Source organism: Trichosurus vulpecula, chromosome 4 (assembly GCF_011100635.1).
Source record: "Trichosurus vulpecula isolate mTriVul1 chromosome 4, mTriVul1.pri, whole genome shotgun sequence".
Classification (NCBI taxonomy): Eukaryota; Metazoa; Chordata; class Mammalia; order Diprotodontia; family Phalangeridae; genus Trichosurus; species Trichosurus vulpecula.
Genome location: NC_050576.1, coordinates 268,302,232 through 268,322,930, shown reverse-complemented (window position 1 = coordinate 268,322,930; position 20,699 = coordinate 268,302,232). Strand labels below are relative to the sequence as shown.

The following is a 20,699-nucleotide window of genomic DNA, read 5'->3' as shown; positions in this document are numbered from 1 at the left end:
CTCCCTGAGGACTGTTTTAGCTACATCCCAGGAATTTTGGCATGTTGTTTCATAATTGTCATATATCAAATATATATCATATATAGATATATCATATATCAAAATATCTTTTACATAATTATTCTTTGATATACTCATTACTTAGGATTTCATTGCTAATGCTTTATTTGGGGCTATATCTTTTATTTGTGGTCCTTAAAATAATTATTTTAACTTTATTACGGTTTGTAAAGAATGTATTAACTATTTCTGCCTTTTTACACTTGTTTGCAATATCTCTGGACCATAGTGGACAAGGTCAATTTTTTAATTGTTTCATGTGGCACTGAAAAATATGTGTATTCTTTTCCTGTCCCATTTAGAAAATGCCATAAGTCTTTTAATTCTATTTTCTCCAAAAATTTGTTCGTCTCCATAACTTCCCTTTTGTTTATCTTTCTGTTAGATTTATCCAAAATGGAGAGAAGGATATTAAAGTCTCCTGTCACTATTGTTTTATCATCTCTGTCTTCTTGTACCCCAGATGTTTACTTTGTGAATTTGGATGCTAGGGCATTTGAAGCATATAATTTCTTATTTATTATCCCCCTTTTATAAGGTTTATATTTGCTTTGTCATATACCATGGCTGCAATTCCTGCTTTTTTGGATTCACTTGATGGATAGTAATTTTTTTTTCTGTCCCCTCAGTTTCATTTTATGTATCTCTTTGTTTTTAAAATGTGTTTCTTTTAAGCAGCATATTTTTTTATCCCATCTGTCACTCTTTTTCATTTTATTGGATTGCTTAATCCATTCACTATTAAAGTTATGAAAGTTAGATTTATGTTTTCCTCCATCTGTGTCTAATAGTTTTTTTCAGTTAAGATTTTTCCCTTTTTGTGCTTCCCCTCCCCCTACAATATAAACATTATGGTATATTCCTTCAGTAAAGTGACTTTTTTTTTATTTTATTTTTTTTAAGGTGGTCTGATTCCCACTGACTCTCTTTCCTTCATCCTTGATCCCCCTCCTCTCATTTGTTACCCTTTTCCTTTTGGAGTTTTGCTTATTAGAGCTTTTTTTTCTCTCTTGCTTTTATCTGGTTAAATAATCTCCTCTCCTTTTCTCTTTAGTTAGTCAAATAGATTCTTCCTTCCTTTTCTCCTCCTCAACTAGTCCCGTTAATTAGTTTTTTTTTAAAAATTCACCTTTTTTGCATTCTTTTCCAAAAATGATTTCACTTACTCTCTTTATTATCCACCCCCTTATCTATTCTAGATCCATATTCTTTGATTCTTGACCCCTATCGTTATCTTGTCTCTTTCTTTTCTCTGTATTCTTTATGCAATTAAAACTTCCTAAGTTACCATCGTCTAGGCAGTTTTCTGCCACTGCTTTGTAGAGTTTGCCCTGTGGATTTCCCTTTTCCATTGTGCCTTAGTACTGGAAAAATTTCAATTTTTGAAGGTGTCAGAGAAGACACTGCCCCAAGGTAGGGTCCCTCCCCTACCATGTCCCTGATTACATGGCCCATCACTGATCTATACCCTCCCTTGGTTACCTTTTATTCCATTTGCCTCAAAATCTCTTCCTTCACCCCATGCTCTCCCTCTACCTCAGGTGCCAGTTGGCCCCAGGAGTTCCAACTCCCCATGGACAAGTAGGATTTTGTAGCACCAAACTGCTCGGGTCACACCCAGTGCAAGGTACCCATCTTCTTTTACAAATTATCTCTCTTTATCTATAGGAGCATTCAACAGTGGGACCTTTTCCCACCACTAAAGTAAGGCCTTCTTCCTTCAAATCTGTGAGCTTTTGCTGACCATAGGGGTAGATGAGTCAACCTGGTCATAGAATGTTTACCCACCACAAAACTTTCCAGGGCGTGTGAGTCAATCTCTTTTTTTTCTTGTTGCCATGGGTTATGGAAATCCTCTCTCTGAGTCAAGCTAAATGTAAGCCCACCCTTCATTTCAGTGTTGGACCAATCACAGTCTTAGTTTAGTTTGCATCACTAGACTATTTTTGGTACTACTACCTTTTGAACTGTTTAAAAGAGTTGCTCTATCAGATGGATCCTTGGATTCACTTTATTGACAATTGCAAAACTTGCTAATAAATTGATTCTACTCAGAACTCCATACCTCAGTTTCTCTTTACACTGATTTTTATCATGATAAAATAAACAAAAATAGGAGAAGCAATAATAGAAAAGGAAATCTCATTCCAAATAACTACAAAATGCATAAATAACTTGGAATCAATCTACCAAAGCACACAAAAGACTTGTATACAGTCTTGTATAAGTGCTTCTTAAAGAAATAAAGAACAACTTGCATGCCTAGGCCATGCCAACATAATAAAAATGACAATACTACCAAACATAATGTACCCTTTTAATGCTATACCAACTAAATTACCAAGAGGATATTTTATAGAACTTGATAAAATAATACAAAATTCATTTGGAAAAACAGAAGATCCAGAATTTGAAGGTAAACGATGAAAAAAAAGAAGGGATGAAGGGGGAATAGTACTTCCATACCTCGAACTGTATTATAAATCAGCAGTCATCCAAACCATCGATGAGAGACTAATGGAACAGACTAGAAAAGGGAGAATCATAAACTGTAGAATCCAATAATTCATTGTTCAGTGTTTCAGAAAAATTACTGAGGGAAAAAAAGCATTCTGGCAGAAATTAGATTTAGACTAATACCTCACCCCATATTCCACAACACATTCTTAAATGGATATGTAACCTCAGTATTAAAGATCGTACTATTAAAAAATTAGAAGAGAAACATCGTATCTCTCTCACATTTTTGTGTGTTTCTGTATGCATGCATGGTGTATGTGTATATATGTATATTTAAAAACTAATAGCCATTGCCCAATAAAAAAGTGGTCAAAGGATATAAAACAGCAGTTCTCAAAAGAAATGCAAACTATAACAACCATATAAAAGAATGCTCCAAGTAAGTAATAAGAGAAATACAAACCAAAACAACTCTAAGTTTCACTTCACATCCTGCAAATTGGCAAAAATGACAAAATTTGGCAGTATTCAATGTTGGAAGGTTTATGGAATGATAGACATATAAACATATTGCTGGTAGAGCTATCAAGTTATACAACCATTTTAGAGAGCAATCTGGAATTATGCAAATAAAGCAATTTAAAGGTTTAAATCTTTTGAACCAGAAACTTGATTACTGAGCTTATACCTCAAGGATCCCACTGATAAGAAAGAAGCCCCCATATGCTCCAAAATATTTATAGGAGCACTTTTTGTGATAGCTAAGAATTTAAAACAAAGTAGATATGCATCAATTGGTCAATGGCCAAATAAATTGTTATGCATGAATATAATGGAATGTTACTGTCCTGTGAAATGTGTGTAATGAATACAGACAAGCATGGAAAGATCTATACGAACTCAGGCAGAATGAAGTAAGCTGAACCGAGAAACCACTATGAATGGTAACTGCATTAGTGTAAATGGAGAGAACCAATGAATGATAAACCAAAGCCAAAGAAAATTTAACAAAATCATAACATTAGGCATGAATCAAATGAAAAAATAGAGTACACCTTCAACCTACACTTTGTAGAGGTGGGAGGTTCGCAGTTGCTACATTTTGCACATGCTTCTGAACTTTTGCCAGTGTATTGCTCAGTTGTGCTGATCTTTTTTTCCTCTCTAAAAACACTATTTGTTATATGGGGTGGCTCTCTGGAAAGGGGAGGGGAAGGAATATTTAGGATAATTATGATGACATAGGAAGTAGAAGATAATAATAAAAATTTATTTTCAAAATAAATGTTGGCTATGATTCTTTTCATTGCGTTTGAAAAAGCACTGACAAGCAACTCACTTGGACCAGAAGCATAGAAGAGCCTTTTCGCTCTAACTAGATTCTTACGTGAACTTTAACACCTTAAACAAAATGCAGAAGTCATCAAATGTGGTAGCACAGTATTTAATAGGTAATAAGGACTCTTGCTTCTAGGGTGAGGATGCTGTATTTGACAAAAACTATTGGGAAAGCTGGAAATAGGTCAGGGAGAAATTAAGTTTAGACCTACATCTTATCCTATGCCACATAAATTCCAAATGTTTATGTGACCTAGCTGATAAGTGATAGCATAAAAAAATTAGAAACCTAAGCAAGGGATAGCAAATAAAATAAGGCACAGGCAATTTGAATTATATAATGTTGGAAAGCTTCTGCACAAGAATTAAATGCAATTAGAATCAGAAGGGAAACAATGGGGGGGGGTTAATATCTTTACCTCAGATTGCCCTCACAAAGATCCAGTATCCAAGGTCTCCAAAGAACTGACACAAACATATAAAACCAAGAGACATTCTCTAATAGGAACAGACAGTTCCCAAATGAAGAAATGCAAGTTATCAACAACCATATGAAAAAATGTCCCAAATCACTAATAACTGGAGAAATGCAAACTGAAATAACACTGAGATCCTACTTCATATCTACATAAGGCTGTCAACGAAGACAAAAGAAGAAAACAACAATTATTGGATGGCAAGAGAATAGGCCACTGTTGGTAGAGTTGTGACTTGGTTCAACATTCTGGAAAACAACTTGGGACTATTTCCCGAAGGTCACTAAACTAGATATATCCTGTGAGTCAATGAGAGTACCCTTAGAGAGACATGTACCCCCAAGAAGATCAGGGACAGAGAGAAAAGGAACCATATGTACAAGACTATTTATAGCAGCACTTTTTGTTGTAGCAAAGAACTAGAAACTAAGGGAATGCCCATCATTTGGGAAAGGGCTGAACAAATTGTGGCATATGGTTGTAAGGGAATTTTTTTCCCCATAAAAACAAAGACTATGATGGATTTAGAGAGAAACCCAGGAGCACCTGTATGAACTTCTGTGGAGTGAAATGAGCAAAACCAAGACAATTTACATTAGGACCATAATAAGAATGTATAGGGAAACGATGTTGAAAGACCTTTTAACTCTGACCAAAGTATCAAACAATCATGACTTCCAAAAACTGATGATGAAACTTGCCTTTCACCTCTTGGCAGAAGGAGGGAGGAAGGAAAAACATTTATTATTAAAATTATTTAATATTTTATTTTCCCTCAATTACATGTAAGAATACTTTTTACATTCATTTCTTAAAACTTGGTGTTCCAGACTCTCCCTTCTTCCTTTCCTCCATCATTGAGAAGGCAAGCCATAGGTTATACATATACAGTCACGCAAAAATATTTCTGTATTAGTCATATTGCGAAAGAAAACACAAATCAAAAAAACACCCAAGAAAAATAAAGTTAAAAAAATATATGCTTCAACCTATATTTAGACTCCAGTAGTTCTTTCTCTGGAGACAGAAAGCATTTTTCATTTTAAATCCTTAGAAATTGTCTTGGACCATTGTATTGCTGAGAAGAGCTGTCTGTTATTCAAAGCTGATCAACCTGCAATATTGCTATTATTGTGGACACTCTTCTCTTGGCTCTACTCACTTCATTTTGCATCAGTTCATGTGAATCTTTCCAGGGTCTTCTGAGAGCATCCTCATCATTATTTCTTATAGTAGAATAATATTCCATCGCAACCATATAGCACAACTTGTTCAGCCATTCCCCTGTTGATGGGCATCCCCTCGATAGAGAAAGCATTTATTAAGAGTAGATGGAGCGCAGGGAATGGAGTCAGGAGACTCATTTTTCTGTATTCAAATATGGCCTCGGACACTTACTAGCTGTGTGACCCCAAAGTCACTTAATCCTCTTTGCCTCAGTTTCCTCATTTATAAAATGAGCTGGAGAAGGAAATAACAAACCACTCTAGTATCTTTTTTTCCCCTTAACAATTATTTTATTATTTAATATTTTAGTTTTCAACATTGATTTCCACAAGATTTTGAGTTACAAATTTTCTCCCCATTTCTACCCTCCCCACCACTCCAAAATGGCATATATTCTGATTGCTCTGCTCCCCAGTCAGTCTTCCCTTCTGTCACTCCACTCCTCCCCAACCCCTTCCCCTTACTTTCTTGTAGGGCATTCCCTATATATCTTATTTCTGAGTTGCAGGCAAAAACAACTTTTTTTTGAGCATCTGCTTTTAAAACTTTGAGTTCCAAATTCTCTTCCCTCTTCCCTTCCCACTCACCCTCCCTAAGAAGGCAAACAATTCAACATAGGCCACACATGTATCAATATGTAAAACACTTCCACAATACTCATGTTGTGAAAGACTAACTATATTTCCCTCCATCCTATCCTGTCCCCCTTTATTCAGTTTTCTCCCTTGACCCTGTCCCCTTTCGAAAGTTTTTGCTTTTGATTACCTCCTCCCTCTATCTGCCCCCCTTCTATCATCCCCACTTTTTATCCCCTTCCCCTTACTTTCCTGTGGGGTAAGATACCTGAATGAGTGTGCATGTTATTCCCTCCTCAAGTCAAATCTGTTGAGAGCAAGATTCACTCATTCCCACTCACCTGCCCCCTCTTCCCTTTCAACAGAACTGCTTTTTCTTGCCACTTTTATGTGAGATAATTTACACCATTCTATCTCTCCCTTTCTCCCTCTCTCAACATATTCCTCTAATTTTTTAGGTATCGTTCCTTCATATTCAACTCACCCTATGCCCTCTCTCTCTCTCTCTCTCTCTCTCTCTCTCTCTCTCTCTCTCTCTGTCTCTCCCTCTCCATATATATATATATGTATATATATATATACCCTTCAACTACTCTAATACTGAGAAAGGTCTCTTGAATTACACACATCATCTTTCCATGTAGGAATGTGAACAAAACAGTTCAACTTAATAAGTCCCTTATGATTTCTCTTTCTTGTTTACCTTTTCATGCTTCTCTTGATTCTTGTGTTTCAAAGTCAAATTTTCAATTCAGCTCTGGTCTTTTCACTGAGAAAGCTTGAAAGTCCTCTATTTTATTGAAAATCCATATTTTGGGAAGTAGGTCCTCAGCCTCTTCTCTTCCGCCGTGGCTCTGAGGTCAAAATGAAGTTCAATCCCTTTGTGACCTCTGACCGAAGCAAGAACCGCAAGAGGCATTTCAATGCCCCCTCCCACATACGGAGGAAAATCATGTCGTCCCCTCTGTCGAAGGAGCTGAGACAGAAGTACAACGTCCGCTCCATGCCCATCCGGAAGGACGATGAAGTCCAGGTTGTTCGAGGACACTACAAAGGTCAGCAAATTGGCAAGGTGGTCCAGGTTTACAGAAAGAAATACGTGATCTACATTGAGCGTGTGCAGCGGGAGAAGGCTAATGGTACAACTGTCCATGTGGGCATTCATCCCAGCAAGGTGGTAATCACAAGGCTAAAGCTGGACAAAGATCGCAAAAAGATCCTTGAGCGAAAAGCCAAATCTCGCCAAGTAGGAAAGGAAAAGGGCAAATATAAGGAAGAAACTATTGAGAAAATGCAAGAGTAAAAATTACATGGCTGTAATTAAATCTCTAGAATGAACACAAAAAAAAAAAAAAAGAAAATCCATATTTTGCCTTAGACCATTATACTCAGTTTTGCTGGGTAGGTGATTCTTGGTTTTAATCCTATCTCCTTTGACCTCCAGAATATCATATTCCAAGCCCTTCAATCCCTTAATGTAGAAGCTGCTAGATCTTGTATTATCCTGATTATGTTTCCACAATACTCAAATTATTTCTTTCTGGCTGCTTGCAGTATTTTCTCCTTGACCTGGGAACTCTAGAATTTGGTGACAATATTCCTAGGAGTTTTCTTTTTGGGATCTTTTTCAAGAGGTGATTGGTGGATTCTTTCAATTTCTATTTTACCCTCCGGCTCTAGAATAGCAGGACAATTTTCCTTGATAATTTCTTGAAAAATGATGTCTAGGCTCTTTTTTTGATCATGGCTTTCAGGTAGTCCAATAATTTTTAAATTAGCTCTCCTGGATCTATTCTCCAGGTCAGTGGTTTTTCCAATGAGATATTTCACATTGTCTTCCATTTTTTCATTCCTTTGGTTCTGTTTTATAATATCTTGATTTCTCATAAAGTCACTAGCTTCCACTTGCTCCAATCTAATCTTTAAGGTGGTATTTTCTTCAGTGGTCTTTTGGACCTCTTTTTCCACTTGGCTAATTCTGCCTTTCAAGGCATTCTTCTCCTCACTGGCTTTTTGGAGCTCTTTTGCCATTTGAGTTAGTCTATTTTTTAAGGTGCTATTTTCTTCAGTATTTTTTTGGGTCTCCTTTAGCAAGTCATTGACTTGTTTTTCATGGTTTTCTTGCATCACTCTCATTTCTCTTCCCAGTTTTTCCTCTACTTGTCTTACTTGTTTTTCCAAATCCTTTATGAGGTCTTCCATGGCCTGAGACCAATTCATATTTTTCTTGAAGGCTTTTGATGTAGACTCTATGACTTGTTGACTTCTTCTGGCTGTATGTTTTGATCTTCTTTGTCACCAAAAAAAGATTCTAAAGTCTAAGTCTGAGTCTGAGTCTGAGTCCTTTTTTGCTGCCTGTTCATGTTCCCAGCCAACTACTTGACCTTTGAGCTTTTTGTCAGGGTATGACTGCTTGTAGAGTAGAGAATGCTTTTGCCCCAAGCTTTAGGGTCCAAGAACTGCTGTTTTCAGAGCTACTTCTACTCCACCATCACCACAAGCTCTGCCACAGCAGCACTCCTCCTCCCCCAAGAACTGCCAACCAGGATTGTGACCCAGATCTGAGCAGGGCTAAGCTCTCCCTGCACTCCTGCTCTTGTCTGCAGCTTGATTCCACCCACTGTGTGAGCCATGGACTCGGGAAGCAGCTAATGCTGGAGCTCCACCACCCCACCTCCTCTGCCCCACAGGGCTGGGGCCAGACCACTCTCTAACCTGATCCAGCGGTTTACCCACTAACCTGCTCTGTGGTCTTTGGCGTTTGTGGGTTGAGAAGACTGGTTAGTGCCACAGCTCAATGATTCATGGCCCTAAGGCCTGCTCTGGTAGACTCCAGGTCTGGTCTGTCCTGGTGCAGCCCGTGATGGGGTGCGCTCTGCTCCCAGCACCGTGTAATAGACCCTTCCCAGCAACCATCCAGGCAGTCCTGGGCTGGACACCTGCTTCCCTCTGCTATTTTGCGGGTTCTGCAGCTCTAGAATTTGTTCAGAGTCATTTTTTACAGGTGTTTGGAGGTATTTGGGGGAGAGCTTAAGCAAGTCCCTGCTTTCCAGCCGCCATCTTGGCTCCTCTAGTATCTTTGCCAAAACAACACCGAATGGGGTCATGAAGAGTCAGACATGACTGAAAAAATGACTGAACAACAACAATACTATGTGCCAGGCACTCTAAATAATAATATTATTTACTAATTTACATACATTGTGTTCTCACTGGAGCCTCCATTTTGTGAAGAGGACCAGGGTAGCCTGCCTTCCTTCTCCTCCCAACCTTGTTCCTCACTTTCTGAACTTCGAAACCACACTTACACTCCTACAACATCCCGGAACTTCACTCAGCACCTGTGGTCTCCTCATCCTGTAATTTCCCTTTACAAGCCTTGACCAACATCCTCCATTGGTAAGTTTCTCCTGCAACCTCCATTTTGTGAAGGGGTTCAGGCCGACCTACCTTTATTCCCCTCCCAGCCATGTGCCTGACTTTCTGGACTGCAAAGCATGCTCCAAGTGGGGAATATCTTCTTTTCACTCCCCTCCTCCTGCCTTTCAGCTCTCCTTCCTGAGTTGCGTTCTCTCATTAGAATATAAGTTCCTTGTAGGTAGGGATTGTCTTTCTTTTGGTTTGTATTTGTATCATCACCACTTAGCACAGTTCCTAGCACATGTTCATTGCTTTTCCTTCTACCCCATCCCCCATTTCTCTCTTCCCAGGGTCTCTCCTTGACCCACGGATGCAGTATTGCTTCTCTTTCAAGAGTGTCTCAGGAATACTTTCAGCAGTGACAACAATTTCAAACACTTGAGCTTCAAAAGAGTCCAGGGTTTTAAATGGGAAAACATATCAAATGTCCCCTATTCACAACAGAAGAAATTGTTTTGATGTAACCTGTTGGTAACATATAATGGTTCCCAAAGGGAAAATCTCCCTGTATTAAAGATTTTATTGACCCTGAAGTTTAATATGTGATGCTGTTTATGATCTTGTTTTAATTAAGTCTCTTGAGTATTGCCTATTAAGATGAATGGTTATCCTTCATCTGAAATAATGGCACCTTGTTTCTTCTGCTTCATCACTTAAATATTACCCTACACTTAGTTATCCTTGTCCTTTGTCAACACTTGTATAACAATTAATGGATTCCTGTCAATAGAAAGAGAAGCAATCAATTATTGACTCAGGTCCAATATCGTAGAAACCATGCTTCCAATTGACACAAAAGCAAAACAGGGAAGATGCTGAAAACATGTTTATGTACACAATACAACCCACTCTTTACAGCATCCAAGACCCTTAATTTAAATAATGAATATGATGTTTGCTTAGGTTGATTTAATAAGACATTTTTCAAAATATGCTAAATATCAAACAAAGCCCTGTTTCCATATTTAGCATCCAGATTATTTTTGTTTCTTTATCTTTTTTTTTTAAGGAACTACTTTAAAGATTAGGTTTATTTGGAGAAAACAAAACAAAAAACCTGGAAAAAAAAACACCACCAAATCCCACAGCCCAGAGGATGGGGATTTTACATCATAAGACATCTCCCAGGTAGTAAGTCTACAGATTACAAATCATTTTCATACAAGATATCTTTGTACAAATTTTACACGTCTTCAGGTGCTGGACGCAAATCAATCCTTGTACCTGGTCTAACAGAGGGAGCAAGAAGGGAAGTGGAGAGAACAGCTTCTTGGATACAACTATTTGGAAGGAGAGTAGAAATGAAGAGGGCAAACCCTACCTTATCAACACCTATGGCAAATGGGTTGTTAACTGCTTAAGTCTGGATATGCTTTCTAAATGTCCACTTCCTAGCTAATGGCCAATCCATGCCAATTACTTGTATTTAGTAATTTATTCAATTTGGCTATCTTTTATTTCCACCTTATAAAATGATTCAATATACCCACTGCTGCAGCCACACAAATACCAGCTCACCAACTTGGCTAGGCTGGGAATCATCTAAGACTGCCTGGAGAAGAATTGTGAAAGTATTAAGAGACTAGGATGGCATCCTCCTCTCACAGGTGCTAATATTTGGTGAAGGGGGAAGAAAGTATCTACACTAAGCTGACCCTCACAAAGTTGCACATAAAATCAAATACAATGGTCTTTTGTGTTGCAACAGAAACCAATGCCCTGTTGAGTAGTTCTCTTATGATCATCATTTATTCTCTCAGGGGAAGATAAAAAGCCACACACTGGTCTAGGCCACATAATAAATCTGAATATTAGTGTGGGATTCCAGTGGAGAGAAGGATAACTCCTAAAAACATCAATCATCAAAATGAATGGAGAAAAAGGCTGGGGAAAGGCTACCAATTTAGTTGCCTCTGTCAATCCATTCCTTATTCACCTCCTAAGATCACCTCTTCCAGTTTCCTGGTGCTCACAAGGGATCAAGGAAGCTGGTGCTGCCACAGACCAGGGTGAGGAACAAAGAGTAGCAAGAGGGGTCAAAAAGGAGCAATGGGAAGCTCTTTTGCTTTAGAATAGCAACTCAATTCCTCACCTGACAGCTCCCTGGTATCTGAGGCCCAAGAAATGACCTGTTACGTGACATAAACAGAAGAGGTTAGTTGGGAGACTTGCAGAAAAGGGGAGTGGGTAGTAATGGAAGTACATAAGACTTTAACTGTACTTAAGGCCCGAAAATTCTAAGATTCAGGATTGCAATAGATTATGGATGAATCTTGAAGTTCCCACACCTATATTCCAAGAAATAACTGCTTGTGTTTCCTAGACATTCTAACCTTTCACTTTATCTGGTCCAAAAGGATTTACATCACCCTCAGACCCAGATTTCCCTTCCCACTGCATCTGGTCACCAAGTAGTATGTTTTGTCCTCTTGGTACCAACTCCCAACCACCCCCTTGGGGGGTAAAACTGGACGACATTTCCCTCCCTTACTGGCCCCCAACAGCTTGGGATTAAATGAGAGGAGCAGCTGGCAGCCTCCTGGAGACTAAAATAACCTCAGAGACTAGCTATCCTACCTTCAAGGATGGAAGTTTTATTCAGATAATGTTTCAGAATTCATATATGCCATAATAAGATAGCAAGAATTAAGAGGGAGAAAACCCACCTCCTTCCTTGTATCTGTCCTATAGCCCAACCAGCTTTTAGAAACCAACTCATTAATATTATTAATGTTTCTGCTAAAAGGAGGAACCTAGGCACTAATCATACAGGCAGTTATGTGGTGCTGCTAAAACACACCAGAACTTTTCTTTTAAAAAGCTGTGCGTGTTTTTCTCTCTGACTACACTGGTTGGAAATTTCTCCAGTTAGTTTAATGCTTTAAAGGCTACAGCAGCATGCAAAAGAATTTCATTGTTTTCCTTTTTTTTTCCTTAAAAAAAAAAAGTTAAGAAAGGTCTCCAGGAGATGGTGAGTTTTATTTTGTCTTGTCTGGATAGAGGTTTGATTTGCTCTCGATTGTTGCAGGTTGGCGAGAGATGGGGAGAAAGCACAAGACGTGGAGGTTTATTCGTTGTAGTCTTCACCCTCGTTCTCATCCTCCCCATCCACAGAGAGAGCAGCATACTTGCTTGCAGAACTGAATTTAGAGGCCGGATTTTCTTCAGGTTTCTTTGGCTCAGATGCAGGTCTTGAGTCTCGATCTCTTCTGCCATCTTTCCTATCAGGCTCCTTCCAATGGTCTTTACTTCCTCCATCCACTGGACCACGGTTGGAGTTCCCACTTTGGCCTTTCAGCACACTCATCCCATCTACCTTATTTTCATCTGCTTTCCTTGAAATATTAGCTGGTCCTTCCTCAGACTGCTGGGATGTTACCTCTCCTCCACCACTTGTGGGAGACTGTTGCTCTGAAGAGTCCGAGCTCTGAGATCGGGCAGGAGGATTGGAGCTTCGCTTCACCCAGGCATTTTCCTTTGGTGGGGGTGCAGGCATCACCTTTAAGGGAAGCTGATCTGATTTAGAAGGCTTGGAAGTTGGAGACCGAGAGTCGTCTTCCTTGTTGAATGTTTCGTTTTCTAGGGATTTCTCACTCTCCCTCCTTCGTGTGTTTCTGCCAGATGGATCTGTATTCCCAGTCTGTGAAGATTCACTTCCTGTCCTTGACCGTTCCTGAGTTTCCTCACTTAGCCAACTTGGGTGTCTCTCCCGGGGCCGTCTTTCAAGTTTCGGCTCCTCCAACTGACGCTGCAGTTTCTCTTGTTCCTTTTGTAGCCATTCTTCTACTTCTCGTTCCCTCGCAGCTGTATCCACTGGCTTTACTCCGCCAAAGATGGAGGCAGCTCGGCTAGACTGTGAAGTGCTAGCTGATGAATCTTCGTCCTTGGGTGCACTGCGGGGCTTCAGATTCAGTTTGGGTCTCTGAGGGGGACCTCTGTCTTCACGCCTAAAATCATCCCGGCTGTAATCATCTCTTGAATTCCATGACCGATCATCTCGTCTATCATATCTGTCTTCGTAGCGATCTCCTCCACCTCTGTAATCATCATCCCGACGGTACCCACTACCAAATGCTCTTCTGCCACTGCCTATCCTAGAATCAAAGCCTCTATCATAGTCTCTGCTGCCCCTGTCATCATATCGATCTCGGCCTCCATATCGGTCCATGTCCCGTCGTGGACCATCACGGTACCGGTCTGAATCATAACGATCACGATACTTGTCTCCAAAGCTATCATCACCCCTTCGAGGAGGGTAGTCATCAAAGCTGTCTGTAGCAGGGCGAGTCCTCCAGTCTGTGTCGGTTTTGTCAGAATCCCGATTTCGATGCCCATCACGGCCAAAGGAACGATCATCTCGGTCTTTATCCTGTGCTTGATCAGCAACATCCACTCGTATTCTTCTGTTGCCTATAGACTCTTCATTCAGGCTCAAAGCGCTGAGCAGTGAGTCCAGGTCCTCAAACTCAGCATAACCAAAACCTTTCAACCTTTCTGGATTGCTGGGTTCCCGTGGCAAACGTACTGCACTGATATTCAATCCTCTAAAGAACTCCTTGATGGAATCCTCTGTCACATCATAGGGCAGGTTCCCTAGAAAAGCAGTGTAGGATGGCGACTTGGGAAGACGGCTCCGGTCAATATTGGGTTCCCGAGCAGCCCGAGGAGCAGTGGGCAGGATGGAACGGTCAATTGGAGGTGCCCTGTACATGTCGTCATCATTACTATGCCAAATGGTGGAAACATCTCCTTCCAGGTCATCAGTTTCATCAGCCCAGCTGACTGGTTTGGACACAAAGGTGCTTCCTCCACCACCGGTGCCACCATCCTCAGCAAGGAAGTCTGTCAAGGTGAGGGTCTTCCCCTTCTTATTCTTCTTTTTAGCTGAAGCCGCCATGTTGGGAGAGGGAGAGAGAACGCAAAGGCTTCTTTATCTTTTCTAATGGCAAAAAACCTTTTCTATTCCTTCACTTTAGCTCTGAGGCTTCTAGCAGTGGCTGAGAACAGCAACTTAATGGTAATTATGAACAATTTGGTCACAAAAGCTCAGAAAAATCTTTGTCTTGTATTGTGTTCAGTGTTATTTGTAGATTCATCTACCTTGAAAGATTTCTAAAGGGGAAATGCAACCAGTCATAAAGACTGCTGTAAAAAGCTGCAGCAAAAGAGTTTAGGATGCTGGGGAAGATTAATAAATTTTCATAGTTTTATACTTGAAACAGTTCTAGCTGTTTGTAATCTGTAATCTGATGCCAAACTCTCTGTCCCAGTAAATAGGGACTAACTCACACTTTAGGCTTTCAGCTGGAGATTAGGTTAAAAAAAACGACAACCTTGCAAGATACTTTCTTCCTATCATTTCAGCCCTTGCTAGTTTGGGGTTTTGTTTTTTTTTTTTCTTTTTTGGTGTAGAAATTTGTGGCATTATAAATGAATTAGAGACTGAATTTATAACTGGAATGTAATATCTTTACTGTAAATTTCCAAATTATGGTAACTATTAAAAAACATTTTAGTAGATTTTGAAGGTCTGGAAATTAAGGAGATTGGAGATTAATCATTAAGGATTTTAGAGATTAATCATTTTAAGACTGCAGGGGAGGACTCCTGGGGCATTGGCCAATTCTAGAAACTCACTCCCTTCTCTTTGTCCTATTTGATAAGGCACTTAGGCAAAGCTTAACATGTGTAAAATAGTTTAGTGAGTTTTGGGGTACAACTCTATAAAATTTGTTTTAAGGAAAAACAGGAATTAAATTCTATAAGAGGGGTAAACAGCACTTAAATCACTTTTTTCTTGAAAATTGATAGATCTATTGTTTTGATGTAATGTAGGAGGGCAACTAGTTTGAAAGTAATCCCAGAGGGAAGAAAAAAAATAAGTGTGTGATTTATATTTTAAATTTATCTGGAACTTAACAGCTACCTCATAACAATCCTTTCTTGACCATAAAATAAAGCTTCCTTAAATCAGGGAGCAACTTAAAAATGAGTCAAATTTAATTAAGAGGTGGAAAGAGTGATTTAAAGATGGGTTTATGAGGAGGGACTGCCTACCCCACTCCCACCATTGCCTGCACCCAGACCCTGTTCTGGATAATGCGAACAGATACTCACAATGACAGGAGGGAAGGAGGTGATCAGGAGCTAGGAATATCTTTTGGGAAGGCTGAAATAGAACTTTCAAAGCTTTATATGACAGAATTAATTGTTTATGTAAACTAGAAGCAAGGCCACCAAAGAAAATTAGAAAGAAATTGCACTAAGTTCTTAGAAACCCCCAAAGGTAACAATTGCAATTAATTAAGGCTGTTTTTAAAAAAAAGTTTTTCTTAAATTACAAAGGAGAAATAAATGAGTGAAAATTAGCTATCTAGATAATTTGGAATATGATTAGGAAATACAGTACTCTGCCCCAAAAGACCTTTCTGGGAGTAAATTCCCTAGTCTTTAGACTCTCCTGGGCTCCAAAGCAAGGGGATGGGAATTTGAGGCTGCCACTGGGAATCTCTCACTGTCTTTCACCCAAAGGTAAGGTTTGGAGGCTAGGTTATGAATACAAAAGGAATTTATTTGGCTCTTTGGGTGGCTTTTTTTTGAAAGAAAATAAATAGAACATTTATGGAAAGGTGAGAGTGCTACCATGAACCTTTCTTTGAAGATGATATTTTTGAAAACTGGCAAGTCCATTTATTTTTTTGAGGCTATATGTATGTAACTTTTTAAAATGATTTGAAGATTATAGATCAATTCTAGATTATTCTTGGGGTTATTCATGGCCGAATCATCTAAATCAACAAATATTACTTTCAATTTCCTTGGGACATTATCGCCTCTATTTAACACATTTTTTGATACTGCATTTCTTTTAAAACTTATTTCAGCCTGAAGTTTAGGAGAAGTAGGGATAGAGTTTTCAGAGTCATTCCTCTGAAACCAAAGAATTGCCTTCTCAATTCCTGGGAAATGTGATTATGTTAGACAACAAACTTAGGAAAAGGGCTTCTTTGCCTAGGCTTGTATTTTGTGCTTAGATGATGCTGGCAGTATTTAGGATTGACTAATAAGAAATTAAGCAGAGAAATTTAGTTCTGCAAGTATTTTGAGTTTTAATAGACATCAAAATAAAATTAGTATTTCTGTATTCAAAGTAGAAGAGAATAAGGGAATTATTGCATACAACTTATTTTTCCTTTTAAGTGTATATATACTAATTGCAACATGTAACTTTCAAAGCTGTCATTGTCTCTGTTTCCTTCCAGCCATCTTCTGTCCTTCTGTTCTTGTCTGTGCATTTTTAAATGCTTCAGTGACTCACTTTTCCTTTCATACGTTTCTTGCCCCCCACCTCTCTTTTTCCCCTTCTCAATCCCTTTTACTCAACTGAAATAAAAATAAAGCTCATGGAATAAATATGCATCATTAAACAAAACAAATTCCCACATTGGCCATGTTTAAAAATACGTCTCATTCTGCTTTTTGACTCCATCATCTATCTTTCAGGAGATGGATTGAATGCTTCATCATTGGCCCTCTGGAATTCTGGTTGGTCTTTGCATTCAACAAGTATTTATTAAGTATTTTTAACTCAGGGCTTTAAATTTTAAAGCACTAATAGCCCTGGGAAATTGAGATTTTGATTTTGTAATTAAAAATACAGATTTGATTTGAATGCAATTTTGTTATGAAACTAGGATAATTGTGGTAATGAGAACCTAATACAAACTGCATTTGCTATGTGTTATTAAGAAACTTATTAGCTGTGTGACTTCAAGCAAGTAATTTTATCTTTGTTGATAAATGGTCAGAGGATATGAAAAGGCAGTTTTCAGAAGAAAAAAATAAAGGTGAGTAGAGGGTCCCCAGCTCCCCCACAAGCACCCGAGGTAATTCAAATATGAGGTACAGGATAACTTCCTGTCCGTTTTCTGTGAGGAGGGACACTAAAGACACCTAAGAGGCTAACAGTAGGACATGAGGGAACTAGGTGGGACTATTTGCTTGAATATTGTATGTTATATCGGACTTGTTCAATGTGGTAGTTAGTTTTACCATAGTGTTTCCCCCTCTTTTTTATTCTTAAAAAAATTTTTTTTGGAATAGTCCTTCTGTCTCTCAAGTGTGCCTGTTGAAATCCTTTCTACCTTTTAAGATCTATTTGGGTTTTATGATCTGTTAAATGTATTGTCTCTCCCTTGTAAAAGCTGAAATCCTTGGCAGGGACTGTTTTTTTTTTATCTTGCCCAGTACAGTGCCTCCCATTTAATAGACATTTATGTTTCTTGAATGATTAATTAATCAGCAAATGAAAAACATTCAACTCTTCCATAAAAGCTTCCCTGACCTCTCTGATCAGAAATGATTCTGGGCTCCACAGTGTACTTTTGCTTTAATCTCTCTCTTAAACCCAAAGGCTTTTCTTAGTCCTCATTCTCCCCTGACCTTTCAGCAGCATTTGACTTTATTGACCAGCTGCATTTCCTTTGACTCCTGTGACACTGCTTTCTTTTGATTCTCTTCCTTCTTGTCTGATAACTTTTTCTATCTGCTATGATTCCTCCTTCTCCTTTTCCTCCCCCCTTTGTAAATGTAAATTGTCCCCCAGGGCTCTGTACTGAGTCTTCTTTTCCCTCTCTAGTCTCCATGGGTGATGTGATATGCTCCCATGCGCTTAATTATCATGTCTGTTTTGAATATTCCCAAATCTACACAGTCAGCTTTAATCTTTGAACTTAACTGTTCCCTCAAGTCTCCAACTACCTGCTAGATGTCTCCACCTGCTGGAATCTCTAACAATATATCTGAAATTGATCTCACATTTCCTGATCTGACCTGATCCCATCCCGCTCTAAATGTCCCTATTTCTGTTGTTATCACCATCCTCCCAGTCATGCAGACTTGAGATTTCAGAATTACATCATTCAGTCCAACACTTGTTCATCATTTACTGCGCACGCATTGTAGATAATGTGCTTTAGGCTCTTGGGACAGAAATAAAAATGAAACAGTCTCTGTTCTCAAGGAGCTTACATTCTTGTAAAAGGATGCAACGGGTACATAGATGAATCCAGAAATAGGAAATTTGAGAAAGGAGAGAGCGCTAGCAATTAGAATGACTGGAGAAGGCATCCTGAAGAATGTGGCACCTTAGCTGATCCTTGAAGGAAGACTGTAAGCTTCTGGAGGGCAGGGATTGTAATTGTTTATCTTTGTAGTACTGTTCTCTGGCACAGTAGTCACTTTGATGAATGAATGAAAAACATTAGAAGAAAGAGACATGTAATATCAGTAACTGGATCAGAAACAACACAAGAAGTTCCTAAAGATACGATCAAGTAGGAGTATGAGATAAGGAACCAGTGCGTCGCAGCCATGGCTATTTGTGCAAATGCACAAAAGTGGGAGATGTGATGTCGAGTACAGGAATAGCTAATAGCCCAATCCAGAGTGCCTGGAACAAAGAGTTTGGGAAGTTTGGAGAGGACCTTGAATGCTGTAAGGGGTTTGCATTTTATCCTACAGCTAATTTAATTGGTTAACTTAAAAAAAAACCCACTTTATTTAGCCCCTACTTTGTTCCAGGCACTGGGACTAATATTGGAGTTAATTAGGAGCACTCACTAAAGCAATGAACAAGTATTCTTTGTGTGAGTTTTAGGAGTCTTGAAAGGAAGAGACTTGATCAATTTCTATTTCAGTTTCTACATTTGGTAGCAAAGGAGTGATCATGTGGTAACTCAGCATCCATATTCGGAAAGGGAAACTGTGTTAGGCTTAAAAAAACCAAGATAATGAACCAAAATCAATACTAAATGTACACATACCAACTGACAAAGCATCTAAACTAATAAAGGAAAAATTTACTGAATTGCAAAAGGACATACACAATAACCCAACAATTATAGGATACTTTAATATTCCTTTCTCAGAGCTGGACTGATGGTGTATTGATGATGCTCGATGATCACTGAGACCTTTAGTTCCTTTTCAGCTAAATTGCTCTTTAGCAAACTCTCCACTAGCTTGTATTTCTGAAGTTGATTTTCTTTTTTTAATTTCTTTTTTTAAGTTTAGCTTACAACACTCAGCTCCACAAGTTTTTGAATCCCAAATTTTCTCCCCCCCCTTCTCCTTCCCTCTCCCACCCACCCCAAGAGGGCATGTAATCCAATATGGGTTCTACATATATCTTTGTAAACTTATTTACACAATAGTCAAGTTGTAACTAAAATTGATTTTCTGAACCTGAGGTTAGGACTTAGTAGATTTGAGTGTTCTAGCCTGTAGATATTTCCTTAGATCTTGACTCTAGGGAAGGGAATAAATATTTATATAGTATGATGTGGCAAGCATTATCTGCGCTAAGCACTTTCAAATCTTATTTCACTGGGTAATATCATCCAATGTGTTAGCTGTGTCTGTCAGCTTTGTGTCATGTACAAATTTGTTTAACATACCATCCACACCTTTAGCTAAGTCATTAATAAGTGTTACACAGCACAAAGATGAGTACAGATTCCTGGGTCACTCCATTGGGGATCTTCTGAGTTGTGATTAAACCACAGTGCCAGGCCTGGAGTCAGGAAGATGTGAGTTCAGACACTAGCTATGCGACCCTGAGAAAGCCAGTTAACCTCTGTTTATTTCAGTTTTCTCATTTGTCAAATGGGGCTAATAAAAGCACCTACCTTCCAGAGTTGTGAGTTTAAATGAGATAATAATTGTAAAGCACTTAACATAGTGCCTGGTACATGGTGAATGATATATAAATGTTATCTATTGGTAGAAGTAGTTGTAGTAGTAGTAGGAGTAGAAGTAGTAGTAGTAGTAGTAATGATTACTCAGCATGTATAATAGTTGGCATTTATATTCTCCCATTGGCCTACTGAGGAGACAGGCGGTATTCATCAGTTGCTTTCTGGAATCATTATCAATTATTAAATTTAATAATTCAGTGATTTTTTTAAGCCTGGGTTGTGTGTAATTCCATTTCCTGTTATTGCATACCCTCTGTTTGTTGTTTCAATTGCTTTTTGAGATTTTATATGGTCCTCATGGATAATTTTTTCACTAATTTTACATTGACACATTTTTATATCTTCTCATTTTTACTTAATTTTCTCACCTGATTTTCTACTTTCTT

At 38.7% G+C, this 20,699-nt stretch overlaps 2 protein-coding genes across 2 annotated transcripts; one reads left to right on the top strand and one right to left on the bottom strand.

Moving 5' to 3' along the window:
* The first annotated feature begins 6,962 nt into the window (after positions 1-6,962).
* LOC118847679 (60S ribosomal protein L26) lies at positions 6,963-7,476 on the top strand. The gene has a single exon (XM_036756256.1). The coding sequence runs from the start codon at positions 7,002-7,004 to the stop codon at positions 7,437-7,439; it is 438 nt and encodes a 145-aa protein (XP_036612151.1). The 5' UTR covers positions 6,963-7,001; the 3' UTR covers positions 7,440-7,476.
* A 5,040-nt stretch (positions 7,477-12,516) lies between these two features.
* Positions 12,517-14,463, bottom strand: LOC118847472 (eukaryotic translation initiation factor 4B-like). Its single transcript, XM_036755956.1, has one exon. It carries the CDS (start codon positions 14,451-14,453, stop codon positions 12,624-12,626), a length of 1,830 nt encoding a protein of 609 aa, XP_036611851.1. The 5' UTR covers positions 14,454-14,463; the 3' UTR covers positions 12,517-12,623.
* Positions 14,464-20,699: the final 6,236 nt, after the last annotated feature.

Bases quoted from the DNA above. Each gene is read 5' to 3' on its own strand.
- LOC118847679 (XM_036756256.1), top strand. From the start codon at position 7,002: ATGAAGTTCAATCCCTTTGTGACCTCTGACCGAAGCAAGAACCGCAAG.
- LOC118847472 (XM_036755956.1), bottom strand. From the start codon at position 14,453: ATGGCGGCTTCAGCTAAAAAGAAGAATAAGAAGGGGAAGACCCTCACC.